The sequence below is a fragment of the Acartia tonsa genome, chromosome 4 (assembly GCF_053477335.1).
Source record: "Acartia tonsa isolate MP-2025a chromosome 4, ASM5347733v1, whole genome shotgun sequence".
Taxonomy (NCBI): domain Eukaryota; kingdom Metazoa; phylum Arthropoda; class Copepoda; order Calanoida; family Acartiidae; genus Acartia; species Acartia tonsa.
The window spans coordinates 227,913-251,663 of NC_137263.1; the positions used below are offsets into that span (position 1 = coordinate 227,913).

General features: G+C 30.4%; 1 protein-coding gene across 1 annotated transcript in view; it reads right to left on the minus strand.

Moving 5' to 3' along the window:
• Positions 1 to 471: 471 nt before the first annotated feature.
• Positions 472 to 23,751, minus strand: part of LOC145318115 (adhesion G protein-coupled receptor L2-like) — a 32,033-nt gene continuing 8,753 nt past the window's right edge. Inside the window, exons 6-30 of the mRNA XM_080159465.1 lie at positions 23,223 to 23,592; positions 22,917 to 22,994; positions 22,514 to 22,577; positions 22,313 to 22,365; positions 22,090 to 22,151; positions 21,931 to 22,007; positions 21,222 to 21,284; positions 20,789 to 20,856; positions 20,653 to 20,710; positions 20,252 to 20,354; positions 20,046 to 20,158; positions 19,633 to 19,685; positions 19,288 to 19,367; positions 19,133 to 19,222; positions 4,389 to 4,503; positions 4,064 to 4,145; positions 3,834 to 3,931; positions 3,213 to 3,299; positions 2,858 to 2,959; positions 2,675 to 2,729; positions 2,297 to 2,367; positions 1,938 to 2,004; positions 1,765 to 1,856; positions 1,379 to 1,479; positions 472 to 639 (exon numbers count right to left, since the gene is read on the minus strand). Of these exons, the coding sequence (XP_080015591.1) occupies positions 589 to 639; positions 1,379 to 1,479; positions 1,765 to 1,856; positions 1,938 to 2,004; positions 2,297 to 2,367; positions 2,675 to 2,729; positions 2,858 to 2,959; positions 3,213 to 3,299; positions 3,834 to 3,931; positions 4,064 to 4,145; positions 4,389 to 4,503; positions 19,133 to 19,222; positions 19,288 to 19,367; positions 19,633 to 19,685; positions 20,046 to 20,158; positions 20,252 to 20,354; positions 20,653 to 20,710; positions 20,789 to 20,856; positions 21,222 to 21,284; positions 21,931 to 22,007; positions 22,090 to 22,151; positions 22,313 to 22,365; positions 22,514 to 22,577; positions 22,917 to 22,994; positions 23,223 to 23,592 (2,253 nt within the window). The 3' untranslated portion in view covers positions 472 to 588. The remainder of the gene's footprint in view (positions 640 to 1,378; positions 1,480 to 1,764; positions 1,857 to 1,937; positions 2,005 to 2,296; positions 2,368 to 2,674; positions 2,730 to 2,857; positions 2,960 to 3,212; positions 3,300 to 3,833; positions 3,932 to 4,063; positions 4,146 to 4,388; positions 4,504 to 19,132; positions 19,223 to 19,287; positions 19,368 to 19,632; positions 19,686 to 20,045; positions 20,159 to 20,251; positions 20,355 to 20,652; positions 20,711 to 20,788; positions 20,857 to 21,221; positions 21,285 to 21,930; positions 22,008 to 22,089; positions 22,152 to 22,312; positions 22,366 to 22,513; positions 22,578 to 22,916; positions 22,995 to 23,222; positions 23,593 to 23,751) is intronic.

A 23,751-nucleotide genomic window follows, 5' to 3' on the forward strand; every position in this document is an offset into this window, starting at 1 on the left:
AAATGTTGCGCATACCGTTAGAATTGTCATAAGCTCTAGTTCTTGAAAATATAAGTACCGTTTTTGTGCTATCTATAGTTAAGGAGCTACGTTAAGAAAAGGTTTAAAAGTTTTAAGTAATTGGAACATTTTACCATGTAGCTCCAATACTATACGTAGCACAGGAATGGTTTTTATATATTTAAAAACTATAGTTTAAAACGATTCTAACAATATGCACAATATTTCTCTACTATTAACACAAGTTGCACAATTTGAATGTGCAAATTTTTTTACAACCTTTAAATTAATAAATCTTTGAAAAAAAGGCTTTTGGAAAAACCTGTTTTAGGGCATAATTTGTTGAAATAATCATTTTTAAATATTTGAAACATAAATGTCTCATAATAGGTTTTCCAAAAATATAAAGGATTATACATAGTTTTATTATTAATGCATAATTAAGTTTTTTTTAAAATCATTTCTCTTGAATGACCCTGTATGATTATCATGAAATTAAAATTAAAATGTTTCATCAATTTATTAGAAATAAAAGTTGATTTTACTTCTTAGACATTTGAATATCAAATCCAATCAAATTTATATTCCTTAGGCATTCTTTCTTCTGAAGTTCTTCTTCAGATTTCCAAAGATGTCTACCTGAAAATAAAATAAATGCTATTTATATGATAGAACAGAAGATGTGTTTTGACTTTTTGTTATTTCAAAGTTTCTCACATTAGCAAAAAGACATGAAAACTATGTGCAGTAGTGATTTTATGGATTTAATGGCCTTTGTTATTGCAAATGTGAATTCACTATAGAACAGTTTTGTATAAATTAACAATTTGTATTATCCTATATTCTTTTTAAAAACCTAAATTTAAATGCCTCATTACCTTTCCCTTTTTATCAAGCAAAATCACCTCCCCTTCCCTACTACTTTTTTACCTCCACTGCAGAAACAATTCATCTTTTGATTTATTAAACAGTAGTATATAATTTCTACTCATGTAAGCATCATGTCTTTTAATTTATAAACAAACTGAAGATTTGTTTTTAACAATGAAACACTTTGTATTGGGCTTATCAAATAAAAATAACATGTTTAATTAACCTGTGTTGATCACTCTATTTTATAATATAAAGTAGTAAGCTTTTTTTGGCTATAGTGAAGATCTCACTTACCATTCAACTGGGATGGTTCATTTTTACTGTGAAGCATCTTATAGGTCTAGATATGGTTTTAGGCTATTCAATTTTTATGAGCAAGTCTTGGTATGGTTTTATGCTATTTTTCTGACCCTCAATATCCATTTGAATATAGAGTCCCTAAAGTCACTATCTTAACAATATACAACAAAAGCATCACTAGATTTTAAATATAACCATGTGTTACCTCAGAGTTGTAAACAGTACTGTTCAACAAGATGAAGAATCCAGGGAAAACATTGAGAAGAACAATTATGTAGCCATAGATTTGGGAGTCAGCAAAAAAGGCTAAAAAAATATATCTATGTACATATATCCTATCACATTAGAGTATTTTTGTATCACTCCAAAAACCTTTTAACTAAACATGATCTGAAAGTGACTAAATTTAGGTCACATCCATCTTTAAACTTTTTTGAGGTGGAGTATCAATTACATATTTCCTTTTATCTTTTTTTGTATAAAGTCAGTTCATTATGGTGTGAATAAGATAAACCTTTAATATTAAAATTTCTTATTTTCAAATTCAAGTTTAAGAAAAATATTTAAAGTTTATAAAGTGTACAAAATTACCAAAGACAATATTGAGAGTCATCACAAAGGTTAGGACCAGTGTACTTCTGAAGGATACCAGAAGATCCAAGATTATTTCACATGTTGTCTCACTAAATAAGTTAAATTATTATGCAAATAAAACTATTTTAGCATTAACAATCTAAATCTACAAGTGAAAATAAAACATTTACCTGTAGTTTTTCTTTACCCAAACAAATGTCAAGAACATCCTCATCAGACATAAAAGCACACAAACTCCTGAAAAATTACATTAGTTCTTTTAAGGAAATAGGGAATTCAGGAGGAGGGGTGTTGGGATATAATAATTGGTCTCAACTAGATTATTAATAAATTTGTTACAAATTACATATTTATACTTTTAGGACTTAATTTAGAGATAATTTGCTTGAAATATTGTACCTTGTTTTTGTTAAATCATTACATGTTTGAGATATATAGAATTCTAACATGTTTAATTAAATGACACTTTATACATTCATACAGATTTACTGAAAAGATTGGCTTTAAAGAAAATATAAAAAAAATAAACCTATGGGAATGATGATTGCATATTCAGCCCAGTCATTCAACCAGCAACTGTCGACATGGCCTCCCACACCTCTGAAAATGCATATTAAAATTCAATTATTTCTATTCATAACTCAAAAACTTTTCTTCTAGAAGAAAATCATTTTGCTGCATGATTTCAAAATAGTGTCAGGAGAAACATGAATATAATGATTTATTGTTTTTTTGCATCTGAATGTAGTAAAATGTTAATGCATGCATATTTATATTTTAGAACAAGTAATGTGTTTATTTAAATTTTAAAAATGCATGATTAAGTCAATTTAGTATTTTGTCAAATATTAATGGAGAGACAAAGAAACATAATTGTTTTTAGTAATTGTATGTATTTATTGTTTACCTCCTAAGGTAGAGATGGTATTCATTTTGTAGACTGGTGATGAGCACTCCTCCAGCTAATAAAGAATATTAATAATAAATCAACATAAATTATTTTTGATCTAATAAGATTAAAATTTCATTTAAATTGAAAGCTAAAATAAATTTTAATATATAAAAAAAGATTCTAATGAATATAGTTCACCTATTGCAAATGCTAAACCATATGAAGCAATGGACAGGTAGAGAAGATTTGTTTGTGGGGCATCCAAATTGTAGCGGTAGTACACTTGTGAAGAATCTATTACTAAAAATATAACAAGATTATTAAGAATCAGTCTCATAGCATAGGGATTTCAACATGATAGGGCTACCCTGTACTCTGCCCAACCTAATTTCTATCAATTTCTATATTTATTAGCAGTTTTCCAACAGATTATATAACATTCATTTTTTTTATTTGTAAATTATGAAACTTGTTGTCGATGAATATTTTAATTCTGTTATTAAAATCAACAACTACATTGGGTTAGATATATAAAAAAAAATAAAATTATTACCTATCCAAGCATAGCAGGCCACAAATGCAAAATGGGTTGCAGCTCCAAAACCCTCACAAACAACACAGGGTAAAACGTCATTTCTACCTAGGAATTAATGAATATTCAAATACATGACACACAGTATAACAGTGTCTGTACATTTGTATCAGAGAATAATTCCAAACCATATATGGTTTTTATCGGTAAAAATACTGATGTTAATTTAACCTATTGTTCATTAATTTTTAAAAGATGGAGATTGGGCTGTGTGTTAAATGATTACATATTATTGGAGTATAGCAGGTAAATTTTATTATACATTTACTTTAAGAGATGGAGAGGAGATGAAATATATAGAGATCAAGCATTATAGAAAAGAATTTTAAAAATAACTTATAAAGTTGATGGATATGACACTGTAACTTATTGTAAAACAAAAAAAGAAATTGAATGACTAATTTTAATTTTATATTTTGATATAAAATAGTATTTTTATCTTTCTATCAAAAATATTATTGAATATCTGCATAGTGTCCAATTACTACAAAATTGTTTGACTTATTTGAGAATATATGATTTATAAAAAAATGATTATTGTCTCTCCCTTATTTACAGCTTCTATCATTACTAATTATTTACCTACAAAGATGAGAAACCCAAGTTGTGCAAATGACATGCACAAGTTGAGATTTCTCTCAGCAGACCTCTTCATGTTCACTTCATCATCATCTTTGTTCCTAACAAAAAAAACATTCTATATTAAAAAATTTATATTTAATTTAATGAAATAAAAATAATTGAAGAAATGTAGAGCAAAATATTTATTTCATGATATTAAAGATTAAGTGTCAAATAGTTTTTAGAATTACCTTCCAAAATAAAGTAATATTTCAGTGACAAGGATAGCCAAAATTGATGAAGAACCAAGAAAGATGGAGAGAAAGTTAAGCACTGAAAAAAAATACTGTTTTAATGTTTTTAGTGGAGCTTTTTAGAAGTAGGTTAAAGATAGCTAAACAAAATAAAAATCTTTGATGTCTGCAGAAGTCATAATCACCAGTATTTAGAGAGTTGTAATTTCATAAAAGCTTTTTGTTTGTAATGAAGCATTTAAAAATAGCTAAAAAAAAATCAAAAATAATCCAGGACTGAAAGTTAAATGGATAAGCTGTTTACTATTAAAAATAAACTTACCAGGATCATCAGCTTTAACTTCATTGTTAAAATCCATCATGACTCCAAAACTAGTTAGATGATCACAAACACATGTCACAACTGTCTTGTCATTTTCTCCATATACCGGTCCAGTCTACATTATATATAAGCTTGAGTAACCATCAATTAGAATTTCAGAATTTTTTTTGCATTCTCAAACAGATAGGTAAACTTAGTTTTGATACTTTAGTACATAGATAAGTATAGAAAAAAACTGAAAAAAATGTTGCTTGTTTATAATATCCTAATCTATATTACAAAGTAGCTTGATGTCTGTCCGTCCGTCTGTCTGTCTGTCCGTCCATCTGTCCGTCCGTCTGAAGCTTAAAATCTTGGTAACTACTGAACCGATTGGATTCTACTCTTCAGGGTATATACCTATCGCTCCTGTGGTGGTTTTAAGCTATTTTCTTGGGGGGTGGGACACCCCAAACCCCCCAAAAATGAAAATTTCCCCCTAAAAAAAAGATTTTTGTATTTTTTCTAATTTTAATGTTTTTTAAGTTTTTATATAATTTTATATATGTTTTAAATTTTTTATATCTTTTTATATCTTTTTATACTTTTTTATATTTTTAATTTTTATTCTTCTTTTAAAATTTCTTTTAAACTTTGTTTTTTCATATTCAAAAAGATTGTGAAGCATTCCTTCTCCTGTAGGGGCGAAGCCCCAAAAAGGCTAATGGCAAAGAAATTTTTAAAAACATGAAAAAAGAGAAAAAATTCGAAGGGTTTGGAAAATATAAAATAATATAGAGAAATATAAATAAATATAAACAGTTATAAAGAGTTATGAAATGTTATAAAGAGTTATAAAAAGTTATGAAATACAGAAAATATCTAAAAAAATGTAAAAGAAAATTTTTAATTCTCCCCTGAACCTTTAGGGAAAAAGCCCCTAGAGGCTAGGGGTGAAGCCGCTAGTAATAATATAAAGTAGTAAGGTTTTTTCTGAAAGTTAGGATTTAATAAATCTTGAAATGCTTGAGTTTGTCTTCTCATAAGTTTGTGGTGGATTTAGGCTCTTCTTATTTTAGATTGAAGCTTTGGCATGGTTTTAGGCTATGTTGCATCTTTAACCCTTAAGAGTCAGGACTTTTGCTGCACCTTTAGTGGTCAGGGGGGGGGGAGAAAGCGTTCAATGCCCCTCTCTATTATCTCAGTTCCTATTAGAGCTAGAGGCTAAAAAAGTCCCCTCTTTGATATATAATAAATTTCTGACCTCAAGTAAGTAAACGTCAATTTTTTCTTTCTTCACCTTTTTAATTAACAACCTTTGTTTTTAGTTCCTTTTTTACTTTTAAATTTCAAACTGCTGTAATTTTCTTATTTTTGAAGCTAGAAGAAATTTCTTTTTGCAGAAAATGTTTATCTTTATGTAAATCTTATATTAAAAATATCAAAATATAAATTTTAGCGGCTGCAGCTGTACTTGGCAGCTGCCAGCCGCCGCAGTTGGCGGGAAAATGATAATAATTGATATGTTATGTAATGATGCTATGACATGAAAGAAAAGCTTAAGTTTAAAATTTGAAGTCTTTAAGTAAAAAATTGTGGCTACAGCAGCCTTTTAAAGATTTATGGAGACCTGGAGGTTCAGGAGCTGCAGGATCATACCTGGAACCTGAAATTGACTTGAACACAAGTAGCGGTTAATTTAGTATTTTGGTAAGACAAAATGCTTTGTTTAAGTCAAAAATATTTTTGCTTTTTACAGGGATGACCCTGTCAGGTTTGCTGGCATCCTGTGCCTGAAGGATGAAGATATTAAAAAATTCCAACTCTCAGTTTAAAAATTTATGCAGTTTGGGCTCTTTATCTTTCACACACAGAAAATGAGACAGAGGGGGGGGGGCATAAAACGCCCCCCCTCCCCAACTGATAAGGGTTAAATCTAAAGCCTTTAGATTCTAGGGGATCAGTATAGCATGTGCTTTTTGAAATTCAAATTTGTTATTTAGTAATCTTATCATATCTTCTTGTTCTATATACAATTCTACACCAGATAATGAAATTTTTTTATTTCACGTATGTATCAACGGAGATTTTGGATCTACAGCAATTCAAGGTAAAATATTGCTGGTAACGAATGCTTCTTGTTTCCTGGCAATATTACAAGATTCCTGGATCTAGCATAACATGAAATATTTCTGGAGCCACCAATGTTTATTTTTCCTGGTTGCCAGCAACATAGCCATAGTAACTGCCAAGTTTGAAATATTCCTATCTATAAGCAATATTTCCCTTTTAAATCCCCATTACCCTTTTATTACACTTTCCCCACAATTTAAAGGTTGAACTAAAAAAAATCCTTATAATTGCCACAATGTATACACGCACATCAATAATAATTGAAGGGAAAGGGGGGAGGAGGGAGTTAGTATAAATATTGCAGAATTCTGTTACTTATGAACAGAATGATTTTGTATTAACCCTTACAGATTGGGCCCCTATTCCCACCTTAATAGATTGGGGGGGGGGGGGGGGGTCAATATGACCTCTATCTCGGCTTCTGTTACAGATAAAGACGTTTTTTTCTGGTGGTTAATGTGTATTTTTAGGGAAAATTACTTTTTCTAGTCATAGTGGTCAGGCCGCTCCTTATCCGCTTTTTAGCAGCCAGCCGCTAAATTTTAAAACAGCTGTAGAGCGGCCAATTTTGCAGCTAGGATGAAAAAATTTTAGGACAGACTTTTATTTTTCATAACAAAAAAATTACTTTTTCTGATCATCGCCAAAAAACAGCAAATAATGGAAACCGCCATTTTGCGCAGTTACAGCGGTTGGCGGCGCCAATTAATATTTTTATCTGTTTATTATTGCTCAAGGATTTACCAAAAAAATTTATAGGTCTCTAGCTGTAATAGAAGCCACAATATTCATGATATATGTCTGTAGTAAAAGCCGGACAAAAATTGGTAATAAAGTCGGTCAGGGTGTGGTCAAACGGTCATAACACCACTTTTCTCATAAGGTCATTGATATCTCAGATATTCACCAAAAAAATTTTAGGTTTCTACCTTATATACAAAGTCATAATGTAGAAGTTAAGATTTATTTAGAATTTTTTTAAAATTTTGGTGCTACCCAACCGACTTTGACCGGACACCACGACCGACACAGACCAGATATACTAATAAAATCAACTCTTGCCGATGTATAATTACTAAACTTAAAAAGTCATGAAGTCACAAATCTCTATCATACCTACAAAAAAAATGACATTGAAAAAATAGAGGGGGGGGGTCAATATGACCCCCTCCCCGATCTGTAAGGGTTAAATATTAGTAGGTATACAAAGCAAATGGCCCAGACAACCGCACAATAATAAAAATATGGAAGGGTTGAAGAAGGCTATATAGAACATGTATGACTTTGCTTTTATATTATAAACAGAAGGAAGGGGGTTAGGTGGGACAGTATAAATATTATAAAATCAAAAAAAAAAATCTTGAGTATGTTTAGTTTTGAAAGTGATAGGAATACCACAGAAATGGCCACATCATCCGTATATTATTAAACATTTTGGAGGGTTGAAGCAGTTAGGCTATATGTAAGTGATTTGATGTTTGTCTATGTTAAGTTCAAAACTTTTTTTTCTGAGAAAGAAACTATCCTAAAACCAAACCTTAAGTGCATGCCGTATTTCATAAATATTTAAATTTAAATCCTGTGCTTTATCATACTATAAGAGGTTACGCCCCTAGCATATAGTTGCTCTATTTTTAAGGGGATATGGATTGGTAATTTATAAAATAGCTAAAAACCATCCTATGGCAATAAGAAGGACTCTGAAGGAAAGATAGCTTAAAACCATCCCAAGATTACATCTGAAAATAAATTGTCCTAAACTAACACAGGCCTTATATGAAGCCTAATTAACCCCTTACAGTCGGGCCCCTTGCCGCATCTTAATCAGTTGGGGGGGGGGGGGGGGGGGGGGGCCCCCCCCCTCTATTATCTCAGTTCTTATTAAAGCTAGAGGGCTAAAAAATTTTGTGCAATTCCCCTGTGTTATGTGTTGAACGCCCCCCTATCCGGTTTTTTCTATCTCATTTTCTGTGTGTGAAAGATAAAGAGCCCAAACTGCGTGACTTTTTAAGTTTGGGTATGACACATAACTGAGAGTTGGAATTTTTTGAATATCTCCATCCTGGCGGGCACAGGATGCCAGCAAACCTGGCAGGGTCATCCAGATAAAGAGCAAAAATATTTTTTTGACTTAAACAAAGTATTTTATCTTGCCAAGATACTAAAATATCCTCTAGTAGTACATCCTTATATGAAATACAGGTGTTCAAGTCCATTTCAGGTTCCAGGTATGATCCTGCAGGTCCTGATCCTCCAGGTCTCCAGAAATCTTTAAAATGCTCCTGTGGCCTCAATTTTTGACTTAGAGACTTCAAATTTTAAACTTAAGCTTTTCTTACATGTCTACATAAGGTATTAAAATTTCATAAAGATCCACCGCCGTTTTTGTGCGACTGCCGACTGCGGCGGCTGGCAGCTGCCAAGTACAGCTGCCAAGTACAGCTGTGGCCGCTGAAATTTATATTTTGACATTTCAAATATAAAATTTACATAAAGATAAACATTTTCTGCAAAAAAATTGTTCTTCTAGCTTCAAAAATAAGAAAATTACAGCCGTTTGAAATTTTTAAGTAAAAAAGGACCTAAAAACAAAGGTTATTAAATAAAAGGGTGAAGGAAGCAAAAATTGACTTTGACTTACTTAAAGTCGGAAATTCATCATAACCCAGGGGACTTATACAAAAAAATTTAGCCCTCTAGCTCTAATAGGAACTGAGATAATATGGGGGGGCATTGAACACCCCCCCCCCCCCCCGACTGATTAAGGTGCGGCAAGGGGCCCGACTGTTAAGGGTTAAGTTTGAAATTTGAAGTCTCTAAGTCAAAAATTGCGGCCACAGGAGCCTTTTAAAGATTTTTGGAGACCTGGAGGATCAGGACCTACAGGATCATACCTGAAACCTAAAATTGACTTGAACACCTGTATTTAATATGAGGATGTACTACTAGAGGATACTATATTAGATAGTATTTTGGTAAGTTAAAATGCTTTGTTTAAGTCAAAAAAAATATTATTGCTCTTTACCTGGATGACTCTGCCAGGTTTGCTGGCATTCTGTGTCTGCCAGGATGGAGATATTTAAAAAATTTCAACTCTCAGTTATGTCTCATACCCACACTTAATAAGTCAAGCAGTTTGGGCTCTTTATCTCATCGAAAAAACCGGATGGGGGGGCGTTCAACGCCCCCCCCCCCCCCGACCGTTAAGGGTTAAAATGGAGTACCCAATCAGTCTAGTAGGTAATGAGATTTTAAGCTTCAGACAAAAAACCTTACTACTTTATATAATAGGATAGGATAGACTAGCAGTTATACCTATAGCGTCAAGGTGCTTCATATTATAAAGATATCTTTAATCCTATTATATAAAGTAATAAGCCTTTTTTGTCTGTAGCAATCTTGCTAAATGCTATGGTTCTCATTTGTAGCTAAGATTCTTATAGATCCTCAGATGGTTTCATCCTATTTTAATTTTACAAATAAGTCTGGGTTTGGTTTTAGGCTGTTTTTCTGCCTTCCATATCCTTTCAAATAAAGTGCCCCTATATGATAGGGGTGCAGCCGCTAGTGTATTAAAAAGCATGAAACAATAATAAAATGTACATACAGCCTAAAAAGGGGAGGGGATGGCACATAAATGGAATTTAAAAAGTCGCACCACAGCTATCTGTACAGTATTGAGTGGGATGGATTGTGTGGTAACTATGCATCTTAAAGTGATTGAGAAGCAAATTTTTCAAATTGCATTTTTTTTACCTTTTCTTTTAAAGTAATTTTCATTGAATAATGCCTTAAAAATTCCACTAAGTTAGAAATAAATTAATTAAGGATACTGAGATCCATTTCTCACGAAAATACCACAACAATCTGTGCACTTATAAGACTAAGGAAAAATCACTCTTTTCTTTGCTTATACATAAAAACAACGAAATTTATACTACAAAAATTTTGTTGTACTACATCTCTTTTGAAATAAATTTTTAAACTTGGTTTACAATTAGATATAAAACCTGCATTAATTTGGTAAAATCAGTTACCAAATATTGATATATCTATTGAGGTACACTAAGATATGAAAAATTGTTGAAATCCTCAGAAATTACATCATTTAAGAATAAAATTGGGCAAAAAGAATAAACAAATATTATTTGCTATACATATCCAGCAAAAAAATTAGCAGTCTTACTAAAGGTTTTCCCAACCTACGATCAATATACATAAGTTTCAACTAAACATTATTTAAATAAAAATCCATATAAAATAAACTTTCAGGGCCCATTTTTTAAGTAGTTGTCTGTTTCATTTCAGAGTTGGGGATTTAAAACGAAAAGGTCATCAATCAAATAAAATCTGGATAATATATAAGTTGATTTTAATTAATTTTTATCCAGTAATATGACTGTTTCATTCACACAGAGTTGACTCTTTAAAACAAAAGGTTGTTAATCATTAAAAATCTTGATAACATAGATGAAGCTTTTCAAGGATGTCCAAGCTTTTTTTTATTTTGTGGGGGGGGGGAAGAATTGAAAATTAAATTTTGGGGATGCTAATGCACCACCAAGTTCATTTTGGGGGGAGAAATCTTTATATCATAGAGACAGTGACATCCAAGCTTTTTTTATTTGGAGGGGGGTAAATATTAAAAATTTTGCGGATGCCTACCCCTTTAATCTTTCCCCCTAGGACGTCCCTGGTGATATTAGTTAAAATCTCGACAATTTGGTTAAACAAGTTTATTAATTTATTGATTTATTTATAATCACACAGATTTTGTCTAGAAACCCAACTTACATTAGCCGTTGTTCATGTTTCCCCTCTTTCATTCTTCGTCCCCCCCTTCTTACCTGTCCTTGTACATTGTACAAATGGTACCAACAGATTTTGTTAAGTTGAAGTATAGAAACCAAACATTACTGAATATTGTAAAAGGAATAAATTTATTCCCATAACTGAAAAGACATGTTATTTTATTCCCATTTTTGTAAATATTAATTGCTAACTGACTTGATTTAATACCTCAGGAACCATCTTTACATTGTGTTTAGGATTAAAATAAAAGCCTTGCTTTAATTATTGTACATCCATATATAGCAGATTTATATTACAAGAATATTATTTTTGTGCTCTTTATCTTATTCCATGTTTTGAAGTATAAACTTTGATCCAATTAAGTTCTGTGGGGTCCGTATGTATGTTTGTGTGAGTGTGTGTTTGATTCAATTTGGCTGTACTCAAAAAACGCCTATCTTAGAAAAGGCTTTTAGCAAAACCATTTAATTAATTCATATTTTATAGTTTGTTTCTTTTAAATATCTTCTATAGATTTTAGTTAATTAATTAGATAATATCTAAGCAAGAAATTTATCCCAAACTAAAAAAACCTTAATATTTGTAAAAACTATTCATACTTTTAGCTCTGCAGTATGATTTTAAAAGTGTTAGATTATATTTTTAGGTTTACCTTTTAAGAATAGGTTAAAACAAGTTTTGAATTAGCCTTGATAATTACATCCTTTTCTCTTAAAGTGATTGAGAAGAAAATTTTTCAAATTGCATTTTTTTTACCTTTTCTTATTTTTTAAGTAATTTTCATTAAATAATGCCTTAAAAATTCCATTAACCCTTACAGATCGGGGGGGGGGGGGCTCAAAGAGCCCCCCCCTCTAGTTTTTTCAATCTCATTTTTTTTGTAGGTAAGTTGGAGAGCTGTAACTTCACGACTTTTTAAGTTTAGTAATTATACGTCAGCAAGAGTTGATTTTATTAGGATATCTGGTCTGTGTCGGTCGTGGTGTCCGGTCAAAGTCGGTTGGGTAGCAAAAAAAATTATAAAAAATTATAAAAAATTCTAAATAAATCTTAATTTCTACATTATGACTTTTGTGTATAAGGTAGAAACTTAAATTTTTTTTGGTGAATACTTAGATATCAATGACCTTCTGAGAAAAGTGGTGTTATGACCGTTTGACCGCTCCCTGACCGACTTTATGACCGATTTTTGTCCGGCTTTTACTACAGACATAAATCATGAATATTGTGGCTTCTATTACAGCTAGAGACCTATAATTTTTTTTGGTAAATCCTTGAGCAATAATAAACAGATAGAAATATTAATTTGCGCCGCCAACCGCCGTTTTACCGTCGTAACCGCTGAAAATGGCGGTTTCTGTTATTTTCCGTTTTTCGGCGATGATCAGAAAAAGTAATATTTTTGTTATGAAAAATAAAAGTTCGTCCTAAAATTTGGTCATCCTAGCTGCAAAATTGGCCGCTCTACAGCTGTTTTAAAATTTAGCGGCTGGCCGCTAAAAAGCGGCTAAGGAGCGGTCTGGCCGCTATGACAAGAAAAAGTAATTTTCTCTAAAAATACACATGAACCACCAGAAAAAAATTTTACGTCTTTATCTGTACCAGGAGCCGAGATAGAGGGGGGGGCTCAAAGAGCCCCCCCCCCGATCTATTAAGGTGGGAATTGGGGCCCGATCTGTAAGGGTTAAGTTAGAAATAAATTAATTAAGGATACCGAGATCCATTTCTCACAAAAATACCACAACAATCTGTGCACTTATAAGACTAAGGAAAAATCACTCTTTTCTTTGCTTACACATAAAAACAACGAAATTTATACTACAAAAATTTTGTTGTACTACATCTCTTTTGAAATAAATTTTTAAACTTGGTTTACAATTAGATATAAAACCTGCATTAATTTCATAAAATCAGTTACCAAATATTGATATATCTATTGAGGTACACTAAGATATGAAAAATTGTTGAAATCTTCAGAAATTACATCATTTAAGAATAAAATTGGGCAAAAAGAATTAACAAATATAATTTGCTATACATATCCAGCAAAAAAATTAGCAGTCTTACTATAGGTTTACCATAAACAAAAGCAATCTTTTTTTCTCCCAATCATCAGAAAAGAATCAAATTTTTCTAAACACCTGCCTATATTTAAACCCTAGATATCCAAATTTTGTTTTTTAATTTAATTTTTTTTTAAAGCCTTAAATTCATATTCCTACAATCAATATACATGAGTTTCAACTAAACATTATTTAAATAAAAATCCGTATAAAATAAACTTTCAGGGCCCATTTTTTAAGTAGTTGTCTGTTTCATTCAACAGAGTTGGGGATTTAAAACAAAAAGGTCATCAATCAAATAAAATCTGGATAATATATAAGTTGATTTTAATTAATTTTTATCCAGTAATATGACTGTTTCATTCACACAGAGTTAGGTCTTTGAAACAAAAGGTTGTTAATCATTGAAAATCTTGATAACATAGATGAAGCTTTTCAAGGACGTCCAAGCTTTTTTTATTTTGTGGGGGGGGGAGGAATTGAAAATTAAAATTTTGGGGATGCTACAGCACCACCAAGTTCATTTTGAGATAAAGAGACATTGACATCCAAGCTTTTTTATTTGGAGCGGGGTAAATATTAAAAATTTTGGGGATGCCTACCCTTTATCTTTTCCCCCTAGGACATCCCTGGTGATATTAGTTAAAATCTCGACAACTTGGTTAAACAAGTTTATTAATTTATTGATTTATTTATTATCACACAGATTTTGTCTAGAAACCCAACTTACATTAGCCGTTGTTCGTGTTTCCCCTCTTTCATTCTTCGTCCCCCCCTTCTTACCTGTCCTTGTACATTGTACAAATGGTACCAACAGATTTAGTTAAGTTGAAGTATAGAAACCAAACATTACTGAATATTGTAAAAGTAATAAATTTATTCCCATAACTGAAAAGACATGTTATTTTATTCCCGTTTTTGTAAATATTAATTGCTAACTGACTTGATTTAATACCTCAGTAACCATCTTTACATTGTGTTTAGGATTAAAATACAAGCCTTGCTTTAATTATTGTACATCCATATATAACAGATTTATATTAAAAGAATATAATTTGTGTGCTCTTTATCTTATTCCATGTTTTGAAGTATAAACTTTAATCCAATCAAGTTCTGTGGGGTCCGTATGTATGTTTGTGTGAGTGTGTGTTTGATTCAATTTGGCTGTACTCAAAAAACGCCTATCTTAGAAAACGCTTTTTAGCAAAACCATTTAATTAATTCATATTTTATAGTTTGTTTCTTTTAAATATCTTCTATAGATTTTAGTTAATTAATTAGATATAATCTAAGCAAGAATTTTATCCCAAAATAAAAAAACCTTAATATTTGTAAAAACTATTTGTATTTTTAGCTCTGCAGAATGATTTTAAAAGTGTTTGAATAAGCATTGATAATTACACCCTTTTCTCTTAATTACATCTCTGAGCTTGGTCCAATCACTTATCCCCAATTTTTTTTATAAACTTTCCACATTTTTTTCACCCTAAAAAGTCTAGCTTATTTCCCCACCTTATTTGGTAGAAGGGAGGGCAAGGGGGGGGGGAGGTGAATGCTCCAACCTGTTATCTCATCTAATAATAGAGATAAAAAGCTTGGACTTTATCTCAACAATTTTTAATATATGAATATGTCTTAATATCAAAATATATTCTATTAATATATTGATTGCTAGATATAAAACAATGCTTTGTTTTTTAAAATGTATTTTAGAAAAGCATTTTCTGACATAAGCATTTTTTGAGATAGGCGTTAAATAAGATTATGACACTTAATTGATGGTCCCGAGATTAGCTCAATTTTAAATTTCCAATTATAATATTATCAATTGCCTTTATGTAACTTGTTCAGTGGTTATATCACATTTTATCATACATATACAAAGCAATTAACTGATTTTAACCCTTACAGATCGGGCCCCAATTCCCACCTTAATAGATTGGGGGGGGGGGGGGCTCTTTGAGCCCCCCCCTCTATCTCGGCTCCTGGTACAGATAAAGACGTAAAATTTTTTTCTGGTGGTTTATGTGTATTTTTAGAGAAAATTACTTTTTCTAGTCATAGCAGTCAGACCGCTCCTTAGCCGCTTTTTAGCGGCCAGCTGCTAAATTTTAAAACAGCTGTAGAGCGGCCAATTTTGCAGCTAGGATGACCAAATTTTAGGACGAACTTTTATTTTTCATAACAAAAAAAATACTTTTTCTGATCACCGCCGAAAAACGGCAAATAACGGAAACCGCCATTTTCGGCGGTTACGACGGTAAAACGGCGGTTGGCGGCGCAAATTAATATTTCTATCTGTTTATTATTGCTCAAGTATTTACCAAAAAAAATTATAGGTCTCTAGCTGTAATAGAAGCCATGATATTCATGATATATGTCTGTAGTAAAAGCCGGACAAAAATCGGTCATAAAGTCGGTCAGGGAGCGGTTAAACGGTCATAACACCACTTTTCTCAGATGGTCATTGATATCTAAGTATTCACCAAAAAATTTTTAGGTTTTTACCTTATACACAAAAGTCATAATGTAGAAATTAAGATTTATTTAGAATTTTTTCTAATTTTTTTTGCTACCCAACCGACTTTGACCGGACACCACCACCGACACAGACCAGATATCCTAATAAAATCAACTCTTGCCGACGTATAATTACTAAACTTAAAAAGTCATGAAGTTACAGCTCTCCATCTTACCTACAAAAAAAATGAGATTGAAAAAACTAGAGGGGGGGGGGCTCTTTGAGCCCCCCCCCCCGATCTGTAAGGGTTAAATGATTTTTAACGTCATATATCTAAAGCGATGTAGATATGTAGATATTTATATAAATTTTTAATAAATGAAAAAATGAATATCCAGGTACCATTATCAGTGATATTCTTTTCCATATATGGCTTTATTTCTGTGACCATTGGGAGAAAATTTTTAACCTATCCGTAGATAGCAATTTCAACATTTTTTGGTTAGTTTAATAGGGTATGTAACAAAAGCTTTTGTTTTACTATAAATTTGCAAGTAAACTTCAACAAAAAGAATTGTTATTTGTCAATTTTGATAGGTTTTTAGATATGTATAATAAAACTTAAAATACAACGAGGTTTTCAAGGGAGTAAATTAATTTTTTAAAGTTTGATTTATTTTTAAATGGGAAGTATTTAAGACTTAATTCTCAAAATAGTACTCTTAAAAAACATTAATCTGTGGCATGTGGCTTCATGAACACTTTAAGGAATAGTAACCAAATTTTGGCGCCAATTTAATTTTAGTGTGTAAAGGTTTATTGAATAAAAATTTGAAAGCCTAAAAATGGGAGGGTATAGAATAATTTGAAATAAAAATCTCCTGCCATAAGCTAAGCACTTACATGGTTTCACTCAAATCAATTTCCTACCAATAAATTTTTAAGACTGAAGCTTTTCTATAATCATGGTCTGTACATCTGTCTCTACCTCACAGTTAACTCTTTTTGTCAATTTAGACATGTTATAATTGTTCTATAATTTTCAAACTTATGATGATGATCCTTGGAAAATTTCTGTGATTGAAAAAGTATAGCAAATATAAAACCCTTACCAAACAGTCCAAGAATGCCATTAATTTACAACAAGTTTATACCTTTTTACAATTTTTTTCATACTTAAAAAAAAAAGATAAGTATAAGTTTTGAAATTCTACTGGTGTTCAAGTTCGTTGGTTTTACTGTTTAAATTCAGAGCCTCAATTAGAAAAAAATCAGTAAACCAATACGATAATAGTTACATAGATATCTCCTCCACTTTTCAATGTATTATAAAAATAAATAAGCGTGCCCAAATTTTTGCACGAAAGTGGATATTAAGATAGAAACAGTTAAATTTATAGGTAAAGATCCCATTCTCCTATATCCTTTCCCCACCTCTATTAGAAATGCACATAAAATAATTGAAGCTACTGTCCCTTATCAATCATTGCTGTTTACCCCCAAAGAAATTGTGAGAAAGGGTATGGGGTAAAAACTTCTGTAAGCCAGTAATCTTTTATTATTGCTGGTAACCCGGAAAATTTGCAGATTGCTAGCTAACAGGAACCTAGGTTTTAGGGGGATATGCGTGCTGCTGGATCCAGAAATCTTGTAATATTGCCAGAAACCAGGAAGCATTCGTTACCAGCAATAGTGTACCATGAACTGCAGTAGATCTGAGATTTTTAAGGCCAAAGTTTCTAAAAAGCTCTTGAGAAAAAGATTTTTTTGTTTTTCATAGACAATGTGCAATCGCTTCAAATCTTCCCACCCCTAGAGAAACTTCTTGTCATTTTTATCTGTATTGTTCAACAAATACAGAATTGCTTTTAGAATATTTTAACACTTTTCTTTACCAATCTAATATAACATGGGCTGCCGATTTTGTTTTCTTGGGTGCACCATCCAATATACCTTTCTATAAGGCAATAATTGTTAACACAGAAATTATTATTTCAGCTAGGTTTCTTTTTGAATGTATAAATAAGAAAATTAAACCTGTGTTGGCAATGCTAAAAGACTTTTTAAAAAATTATAGAGCAATGTTTATGCATTTTCCTAAATATCAAAACGCATATAATAAGTGTAGAAGATGATAAAAGGGTTAGCATCAATTAAGTGTCCACATTTCTTTCAACTTATAACTTTCTAACATATACTTTCATTCTTTCTTTTTTCAGATCCAAGCTATTGGCCCAGTGTTAACAGTTAATCTGGATAATTAGATACCCTTGTGTTAATGAAAAAGATGCTATTGCCCTCACTCTAATAAAACAAAAAAAATGGAATATCTTCAAATAAATACTGATCATATCAAAGAAACCAAAAAATAATTTAATGTAGTATTTGTAAATAGTTTTCAATTTTATATTTTATTAATATTTTTGTGTGATTTTACGTTTTAAACTGATTTAAAACCAATAAAATACGTTATAATAATAATAAGTTAGGTGTACAAACAATGTTAAAGGTTCTGTTACAAAATAGCAGAAAAAAAAGCTTTGTCAAATCATACATTTATCTGTTGTGGTTAATATTGCTAAGAATGCTATTAGAATTATTATTAATGAACATGCATAATTCTCTAATATATGCCATATTTTGTTGGTGTAATGAAAATATTCATTTAGGCTTGTAATGATGCAATGCAACCAATCAAGACCCACAGTTATTGCAGAGGAAATAAATTTTAAAAGTATATTGGTAAATATTGGGAAAGATATGTCCAGATAGTTGAAATGAGCATATGCACACAACCTATCCTCAATTAGTATATCATTAGAGACATCCATGTTTGATAAAATATTATTATATCAATTGTATTATAGAATTTTATTTATTCATTGTATTCAAGAAAATTTAGATTTAGAAAAATCTACTTTAAAAACAGTTTAGGAACAAAACCTGAATACATGTTTAGTGGTGTTGTTTATTCTAGTACAAAGTAAATGTACCTAATAAAATCTAACCTAACCTGACCAAAATATTGATTTCGAAATAAGAGAAGGGATTAGATTATTAATTAATCTTTAATGTGTCTAGGATTTTTTGTTATGGAAGACTGAAAAAAGAAAGCCTTAAAATTGAAATACTGCAATCATAGTTCAGTCTCTCTTGAAAATTAAAAATATTATTACAAAATTACTTATTGATATGGGCCAAGAGTAAAAGAAACTATAAAATATTTTCATGAATTATATTACTACTAACATGAAGTTGGTTTCAACCTCCCATATAATACAATACATAGGTATTACCTCACATCCTTTAGTAGACCACTTATTTTCATCAGTATCCAAGTAGATGCATTCTGGATATTCAGGGATAAATTGGCATCCAGGAATATTCTACAAGAAATGTGGTAAATAAAATGAAATTATCGACTTATTTTTTTATATGTCTTCAAGCTTACCTTATATAAATCTTCCCATATAAAAGTTATAGTTGAGATCAGGTTGTCCTTGCTGTAACTTCCATTGTTAATGGTCATTCCTATTTAATTTCAAACTTTTTTCTATTTACTAATAAAGAATTTGCAATTCATGTTTATTTATAAAAATATGGATATGGAATAAATACTTTGGTGGTTTGTGAGGGGGAGGGTCGGGGAGGGAGGATCTTTGTAATTGCTATAGATAATCTTGAGTCTCAACTTAGCTATAAAAGATATTCTGATTCAAAATTTCCTTTCCCCCCTCATCCTATTTCTGCTGAAATTACAAAAGTATACATCCCTTTTAATATAATCTAAAATTACCTAGGAGACTATCACCAAGCATACCTCCATGGTTCAGTGAATCCATTGGCAAACTTATAAAAAAAAACAATGTTTGAAATATTTTGAAATAGACTGATAAAAAACTGCCTAATTGTTAAAACTAGAAAAGTTAAAAAGCTAACTGACTCCTAATTTTGAATTGCTTCATTTTGGATGTCTAATTTTTCAGGATAGTTAGAGTCAAAAACGTTTATAATGCAAATTAAGTAACATTAATAATTTTTTTATTGGTGAAAAAAAAGTATTTTTTTATATTTAATATGAAAAAAAGTATTTGAGCCATTCAAACTTTTGAATAATTATAACAAACTCAAAAATAGATGTAGTAAAATTGTTTTCATCCTGGTTATACATTGCATATTTGATAATAATAACTTAATAATAATACTTACTCTGCAAATATAGGAGAGTTCTTGTCATTAACATCTTGTTTTGTCTTGATTGATGTCAGGACAAAAATATTATCATCTTTATTATCCAATTCCAACTCAACACATATTGTTCCCTGAATATCAAGCTAGTAATCTACATAAAGTTCTTTTATTATCTCTATAAGTTTTGACTTATGTTTATCTAAAATATCTTGATATATAATTACTTGGTTAAGTTGAAAACAGTATTCATTTGAATCTTGATTTTGGACCAAATTTTTAACTTGAAGCTCTATTGCTGCAAATTGTTCAGTAACTGAGACTTGTCTTCTGAAAAACAGTTTCAAAACTTAAGTTTACTTTAACAAAATTTAGGTAAAAACTTTATTATTTTCATTTTGTGTTTTCTTTTATTTCTTTCTCTGCCAAGATTTCCCTTATTTTCAACAATTATATTGAAACAATTTTAACCCAACAGGAAATGTGATGCTTTACACATTCTTAATGAAGATATAATCTAAATATTTTTTGTAATTATAGTTTTATTAATCTGCTTTCAATTATCTCTAATACTATGAAAGAATTTTCTCAAAGTTTAGATTGGATTAATAGAATAAAATGAGATTACCTAGATTTAGTATTGGCTAATGCTTTTCCTAGCTTGTATCCCACTTGATCAATTGTTTCTAAAATACAATGTAAAGATAATAAAAAAGATTTGAATTAAATGCAAGTGGATAAAAATTACTATTATATATTCATACCTAGATTTTTAACTACAGTTTTCATTTTAGTTCCCATATCAGTAATTTCCTCCCAGCCAAGATAAGACCTAGACATGTTATTAATTAGATTTCACATGGTGTATTTCATTTTGCCAACATATGTAGTGACTAATTTTTGATAAGTAATTGATTTTGGACATGAAAAAATATAGCTTTGGCATAATCATAATACCATATCCTTTGGTGATATAATATGACTTTCAATTTCATTGTTCTGATATATTTTGCCCTTTCCTAAATTACTTAAATGAGGTTACATTCACTTTAAAAAACAACAAAAAATGTAAATAGCTACTAAGGTAAAATTAACCTTCATTTAGAGATTAGAGATTTTATACCCTAACCTTACCACAATAAAAAAAATTGACGTCTTTCAACATGAAATAAATTATTTATAGAATACTTTTTATACCTAAAAATCTGATCTGTCACATTCAGGTATGTGTTGACAAAATTGGTGTCATAGCCATCTTCACTATAGTACATAAAAAAATATTAGACTTATAAGCCCTTGTTATTGTCAATTCATTTTAAAATGGGGTGGAGGGTTCCAGTGCTTGACAGGCAGTTTAACTGCATCAATTCTTTTGATAAATATGTAGAAAATTTTACAGAGGCTGCATGAAATGAAATATCAGGATCATATTTTCATTATTCTAAACAAAAAAGTAAATTATACATTATATGACCTATGTTACATTACCTGTAATATGTTCTTGCAACAAATGTTGCCAAGAGAAATAAAAGTTTAGATTTAAATTACATTTTCCATAAAAAATTTACTCAAAATCAGGAGAGAGACAGATCTTTAAAGGGATATAAAATCACATGAAAAATGAACAGTAAATTTCCTAGAAAAGAACTTGATAATATAGAGACTATGAATGAACCTCTGTAAATAAAGAGAAGGTTTCTGCAATTTATGAATTGTACTAATCCCAATGTCAAGTTTAGGACTAATCTAAATCAACAGTCAGTGCTATCATGTATTAGATTTACCTATTTTCTGTGGCTAAATGTAGAAAAGCAGTATTTTAAACAAGAACAACAGGAAAGAATGAAAAAAATCAAGGCTTCCTGAAAAACCCTTTGTTTGGCATATTAATTTATGCAAACTTTACCTGGACTCATTTTGTCCATCAAACACAAGTTTATCTAATGCCTCTGTTAATCTGATTATAGATCCTCCAAATTGCTCCTAATCAATATGAGAAAATAAACAACTTACAATGATAATTACTTTAGATTTTCTAGGTTAGAGAAGAGAAAAAAGTCAATACCTTGTTATCCAGGCTCAATTCTTCATTGATGAAATCAACAATCTCATAGTCTGTATTGGATCCTTTAAAAAAATGATTTGTGAGTATTGTCTAAGATTATTCAACTGTAAAGTTTAAGAATTACAAATCTTATCATTTTTATTCAGTTGTCTTTCTTACTTCTTTGGAAAACTTGTAGTCTTTAATCACTGTTTGGTAACTTAACAGTTCAAAATATGTTCACCTTCATTTATCATGTTGTCTATGTCCTCTACCCAGGATTCAAAACATTGGCTCCTAAAGATAATTTTGGTTTTCAACCTATCCCACAATTGTTAATGCCATTTGTTTATAGGAACTCAACCAACATTTCACTTCTATACTTCTATACTTTTAGACTTTTAGGATATTAATCTTTTTTTGTTGGTTTTAAATTTAAAATTACCTATCAGGCTCTGAAGTGTTAAAGTCTCCTATTATTCCATCACAAAACCAAAACGAATATCCTTCTGTAATATTTTATACAATATATCAATACTTATATCTCAATGTACATTTTAGGTTTCATTATATAAAAAAAAAATTCTTGGCTTTTCTTAAAATTCTTTTCAGCAACCTGTAAAAACTCTGTAGCATATATATTATGTTAACCTTGATATTAATTAAACAACTGACTTTTATATACTTTAATTAATCAACTATAGATAATTTGGGAACAGACTTAAGCTTACAATTACAATTTCAGGTATGTAAGAATCACTAAAAAACTTAATTGTAAGATAAACCATGTCTTTTTCTAATATGTTTAATCTAAACCTTTAAACATTGAAATTGACATTATACTGCACCTGTGGAATTGGAAGTTTCAGAACAGTTTTTTATTGCTAGTTCATTAAATAATGCCACCCATTCTAGACCACGATTATCTGTAAATAATATATTAACATAATACTACAAATGCAAAAATAATTTAATGTAACTATGAAACAGTATTTAATATTTATTGGGACTTTTGTTTACTACTTTTCTGTGGAAATTCTAACTTAAATTTTGATTTAATCCCAAAACATTTTTTTACAGGATTCAGAATAGTCTGATCTATTTTAAAAAACAAGAAGTCAATGTATGCTCTGTCTATTAATTTATTTTATTACCTATTTTTGTACATTCTCTAACTGTTGTTGTTGTTGTAGTAGTTATTGCTGATAGAGTTGTAGTAGTTGTTGTTGTAGTAGTGGTAGTTGTTGTTGTTGTAGTAGTGGTAGTAGTTGTTGTTGATAGAGTTGTTGTTGATAGAGTTGTTGTTGTTGTAGTAGTGGTAGTAGTTGTTGTTGATAGAGTTGTTGTTGTTGTAGTAGTGGTAGTTGTTGTTGATAGAGTTGTTGTTGTTGTAGTAGTGGTAGTTGTTGTTGTTGTAGTAGTGGTAGTAGTTGTTGTTGATAGAGTTGTTGTTGTTGTAGTAGTGGTAGTTGTTGATGATAGAGTTGTAGTAGTTGTTGTAGTAGTGGTAGTTTCTAATTGTTTCTGAATAATATAAAGATATCATTAAGAAACAATAATTTTCTATTACCTCGTGTCCCAGGGTTAGGCTTAGTTGCATCATGATATCAAGTTATTAAACTACAGTGTGTTTTTTTATGAGAACTTTTTGAAAGCAATTTAACCTCACTCATAGTCAACAGA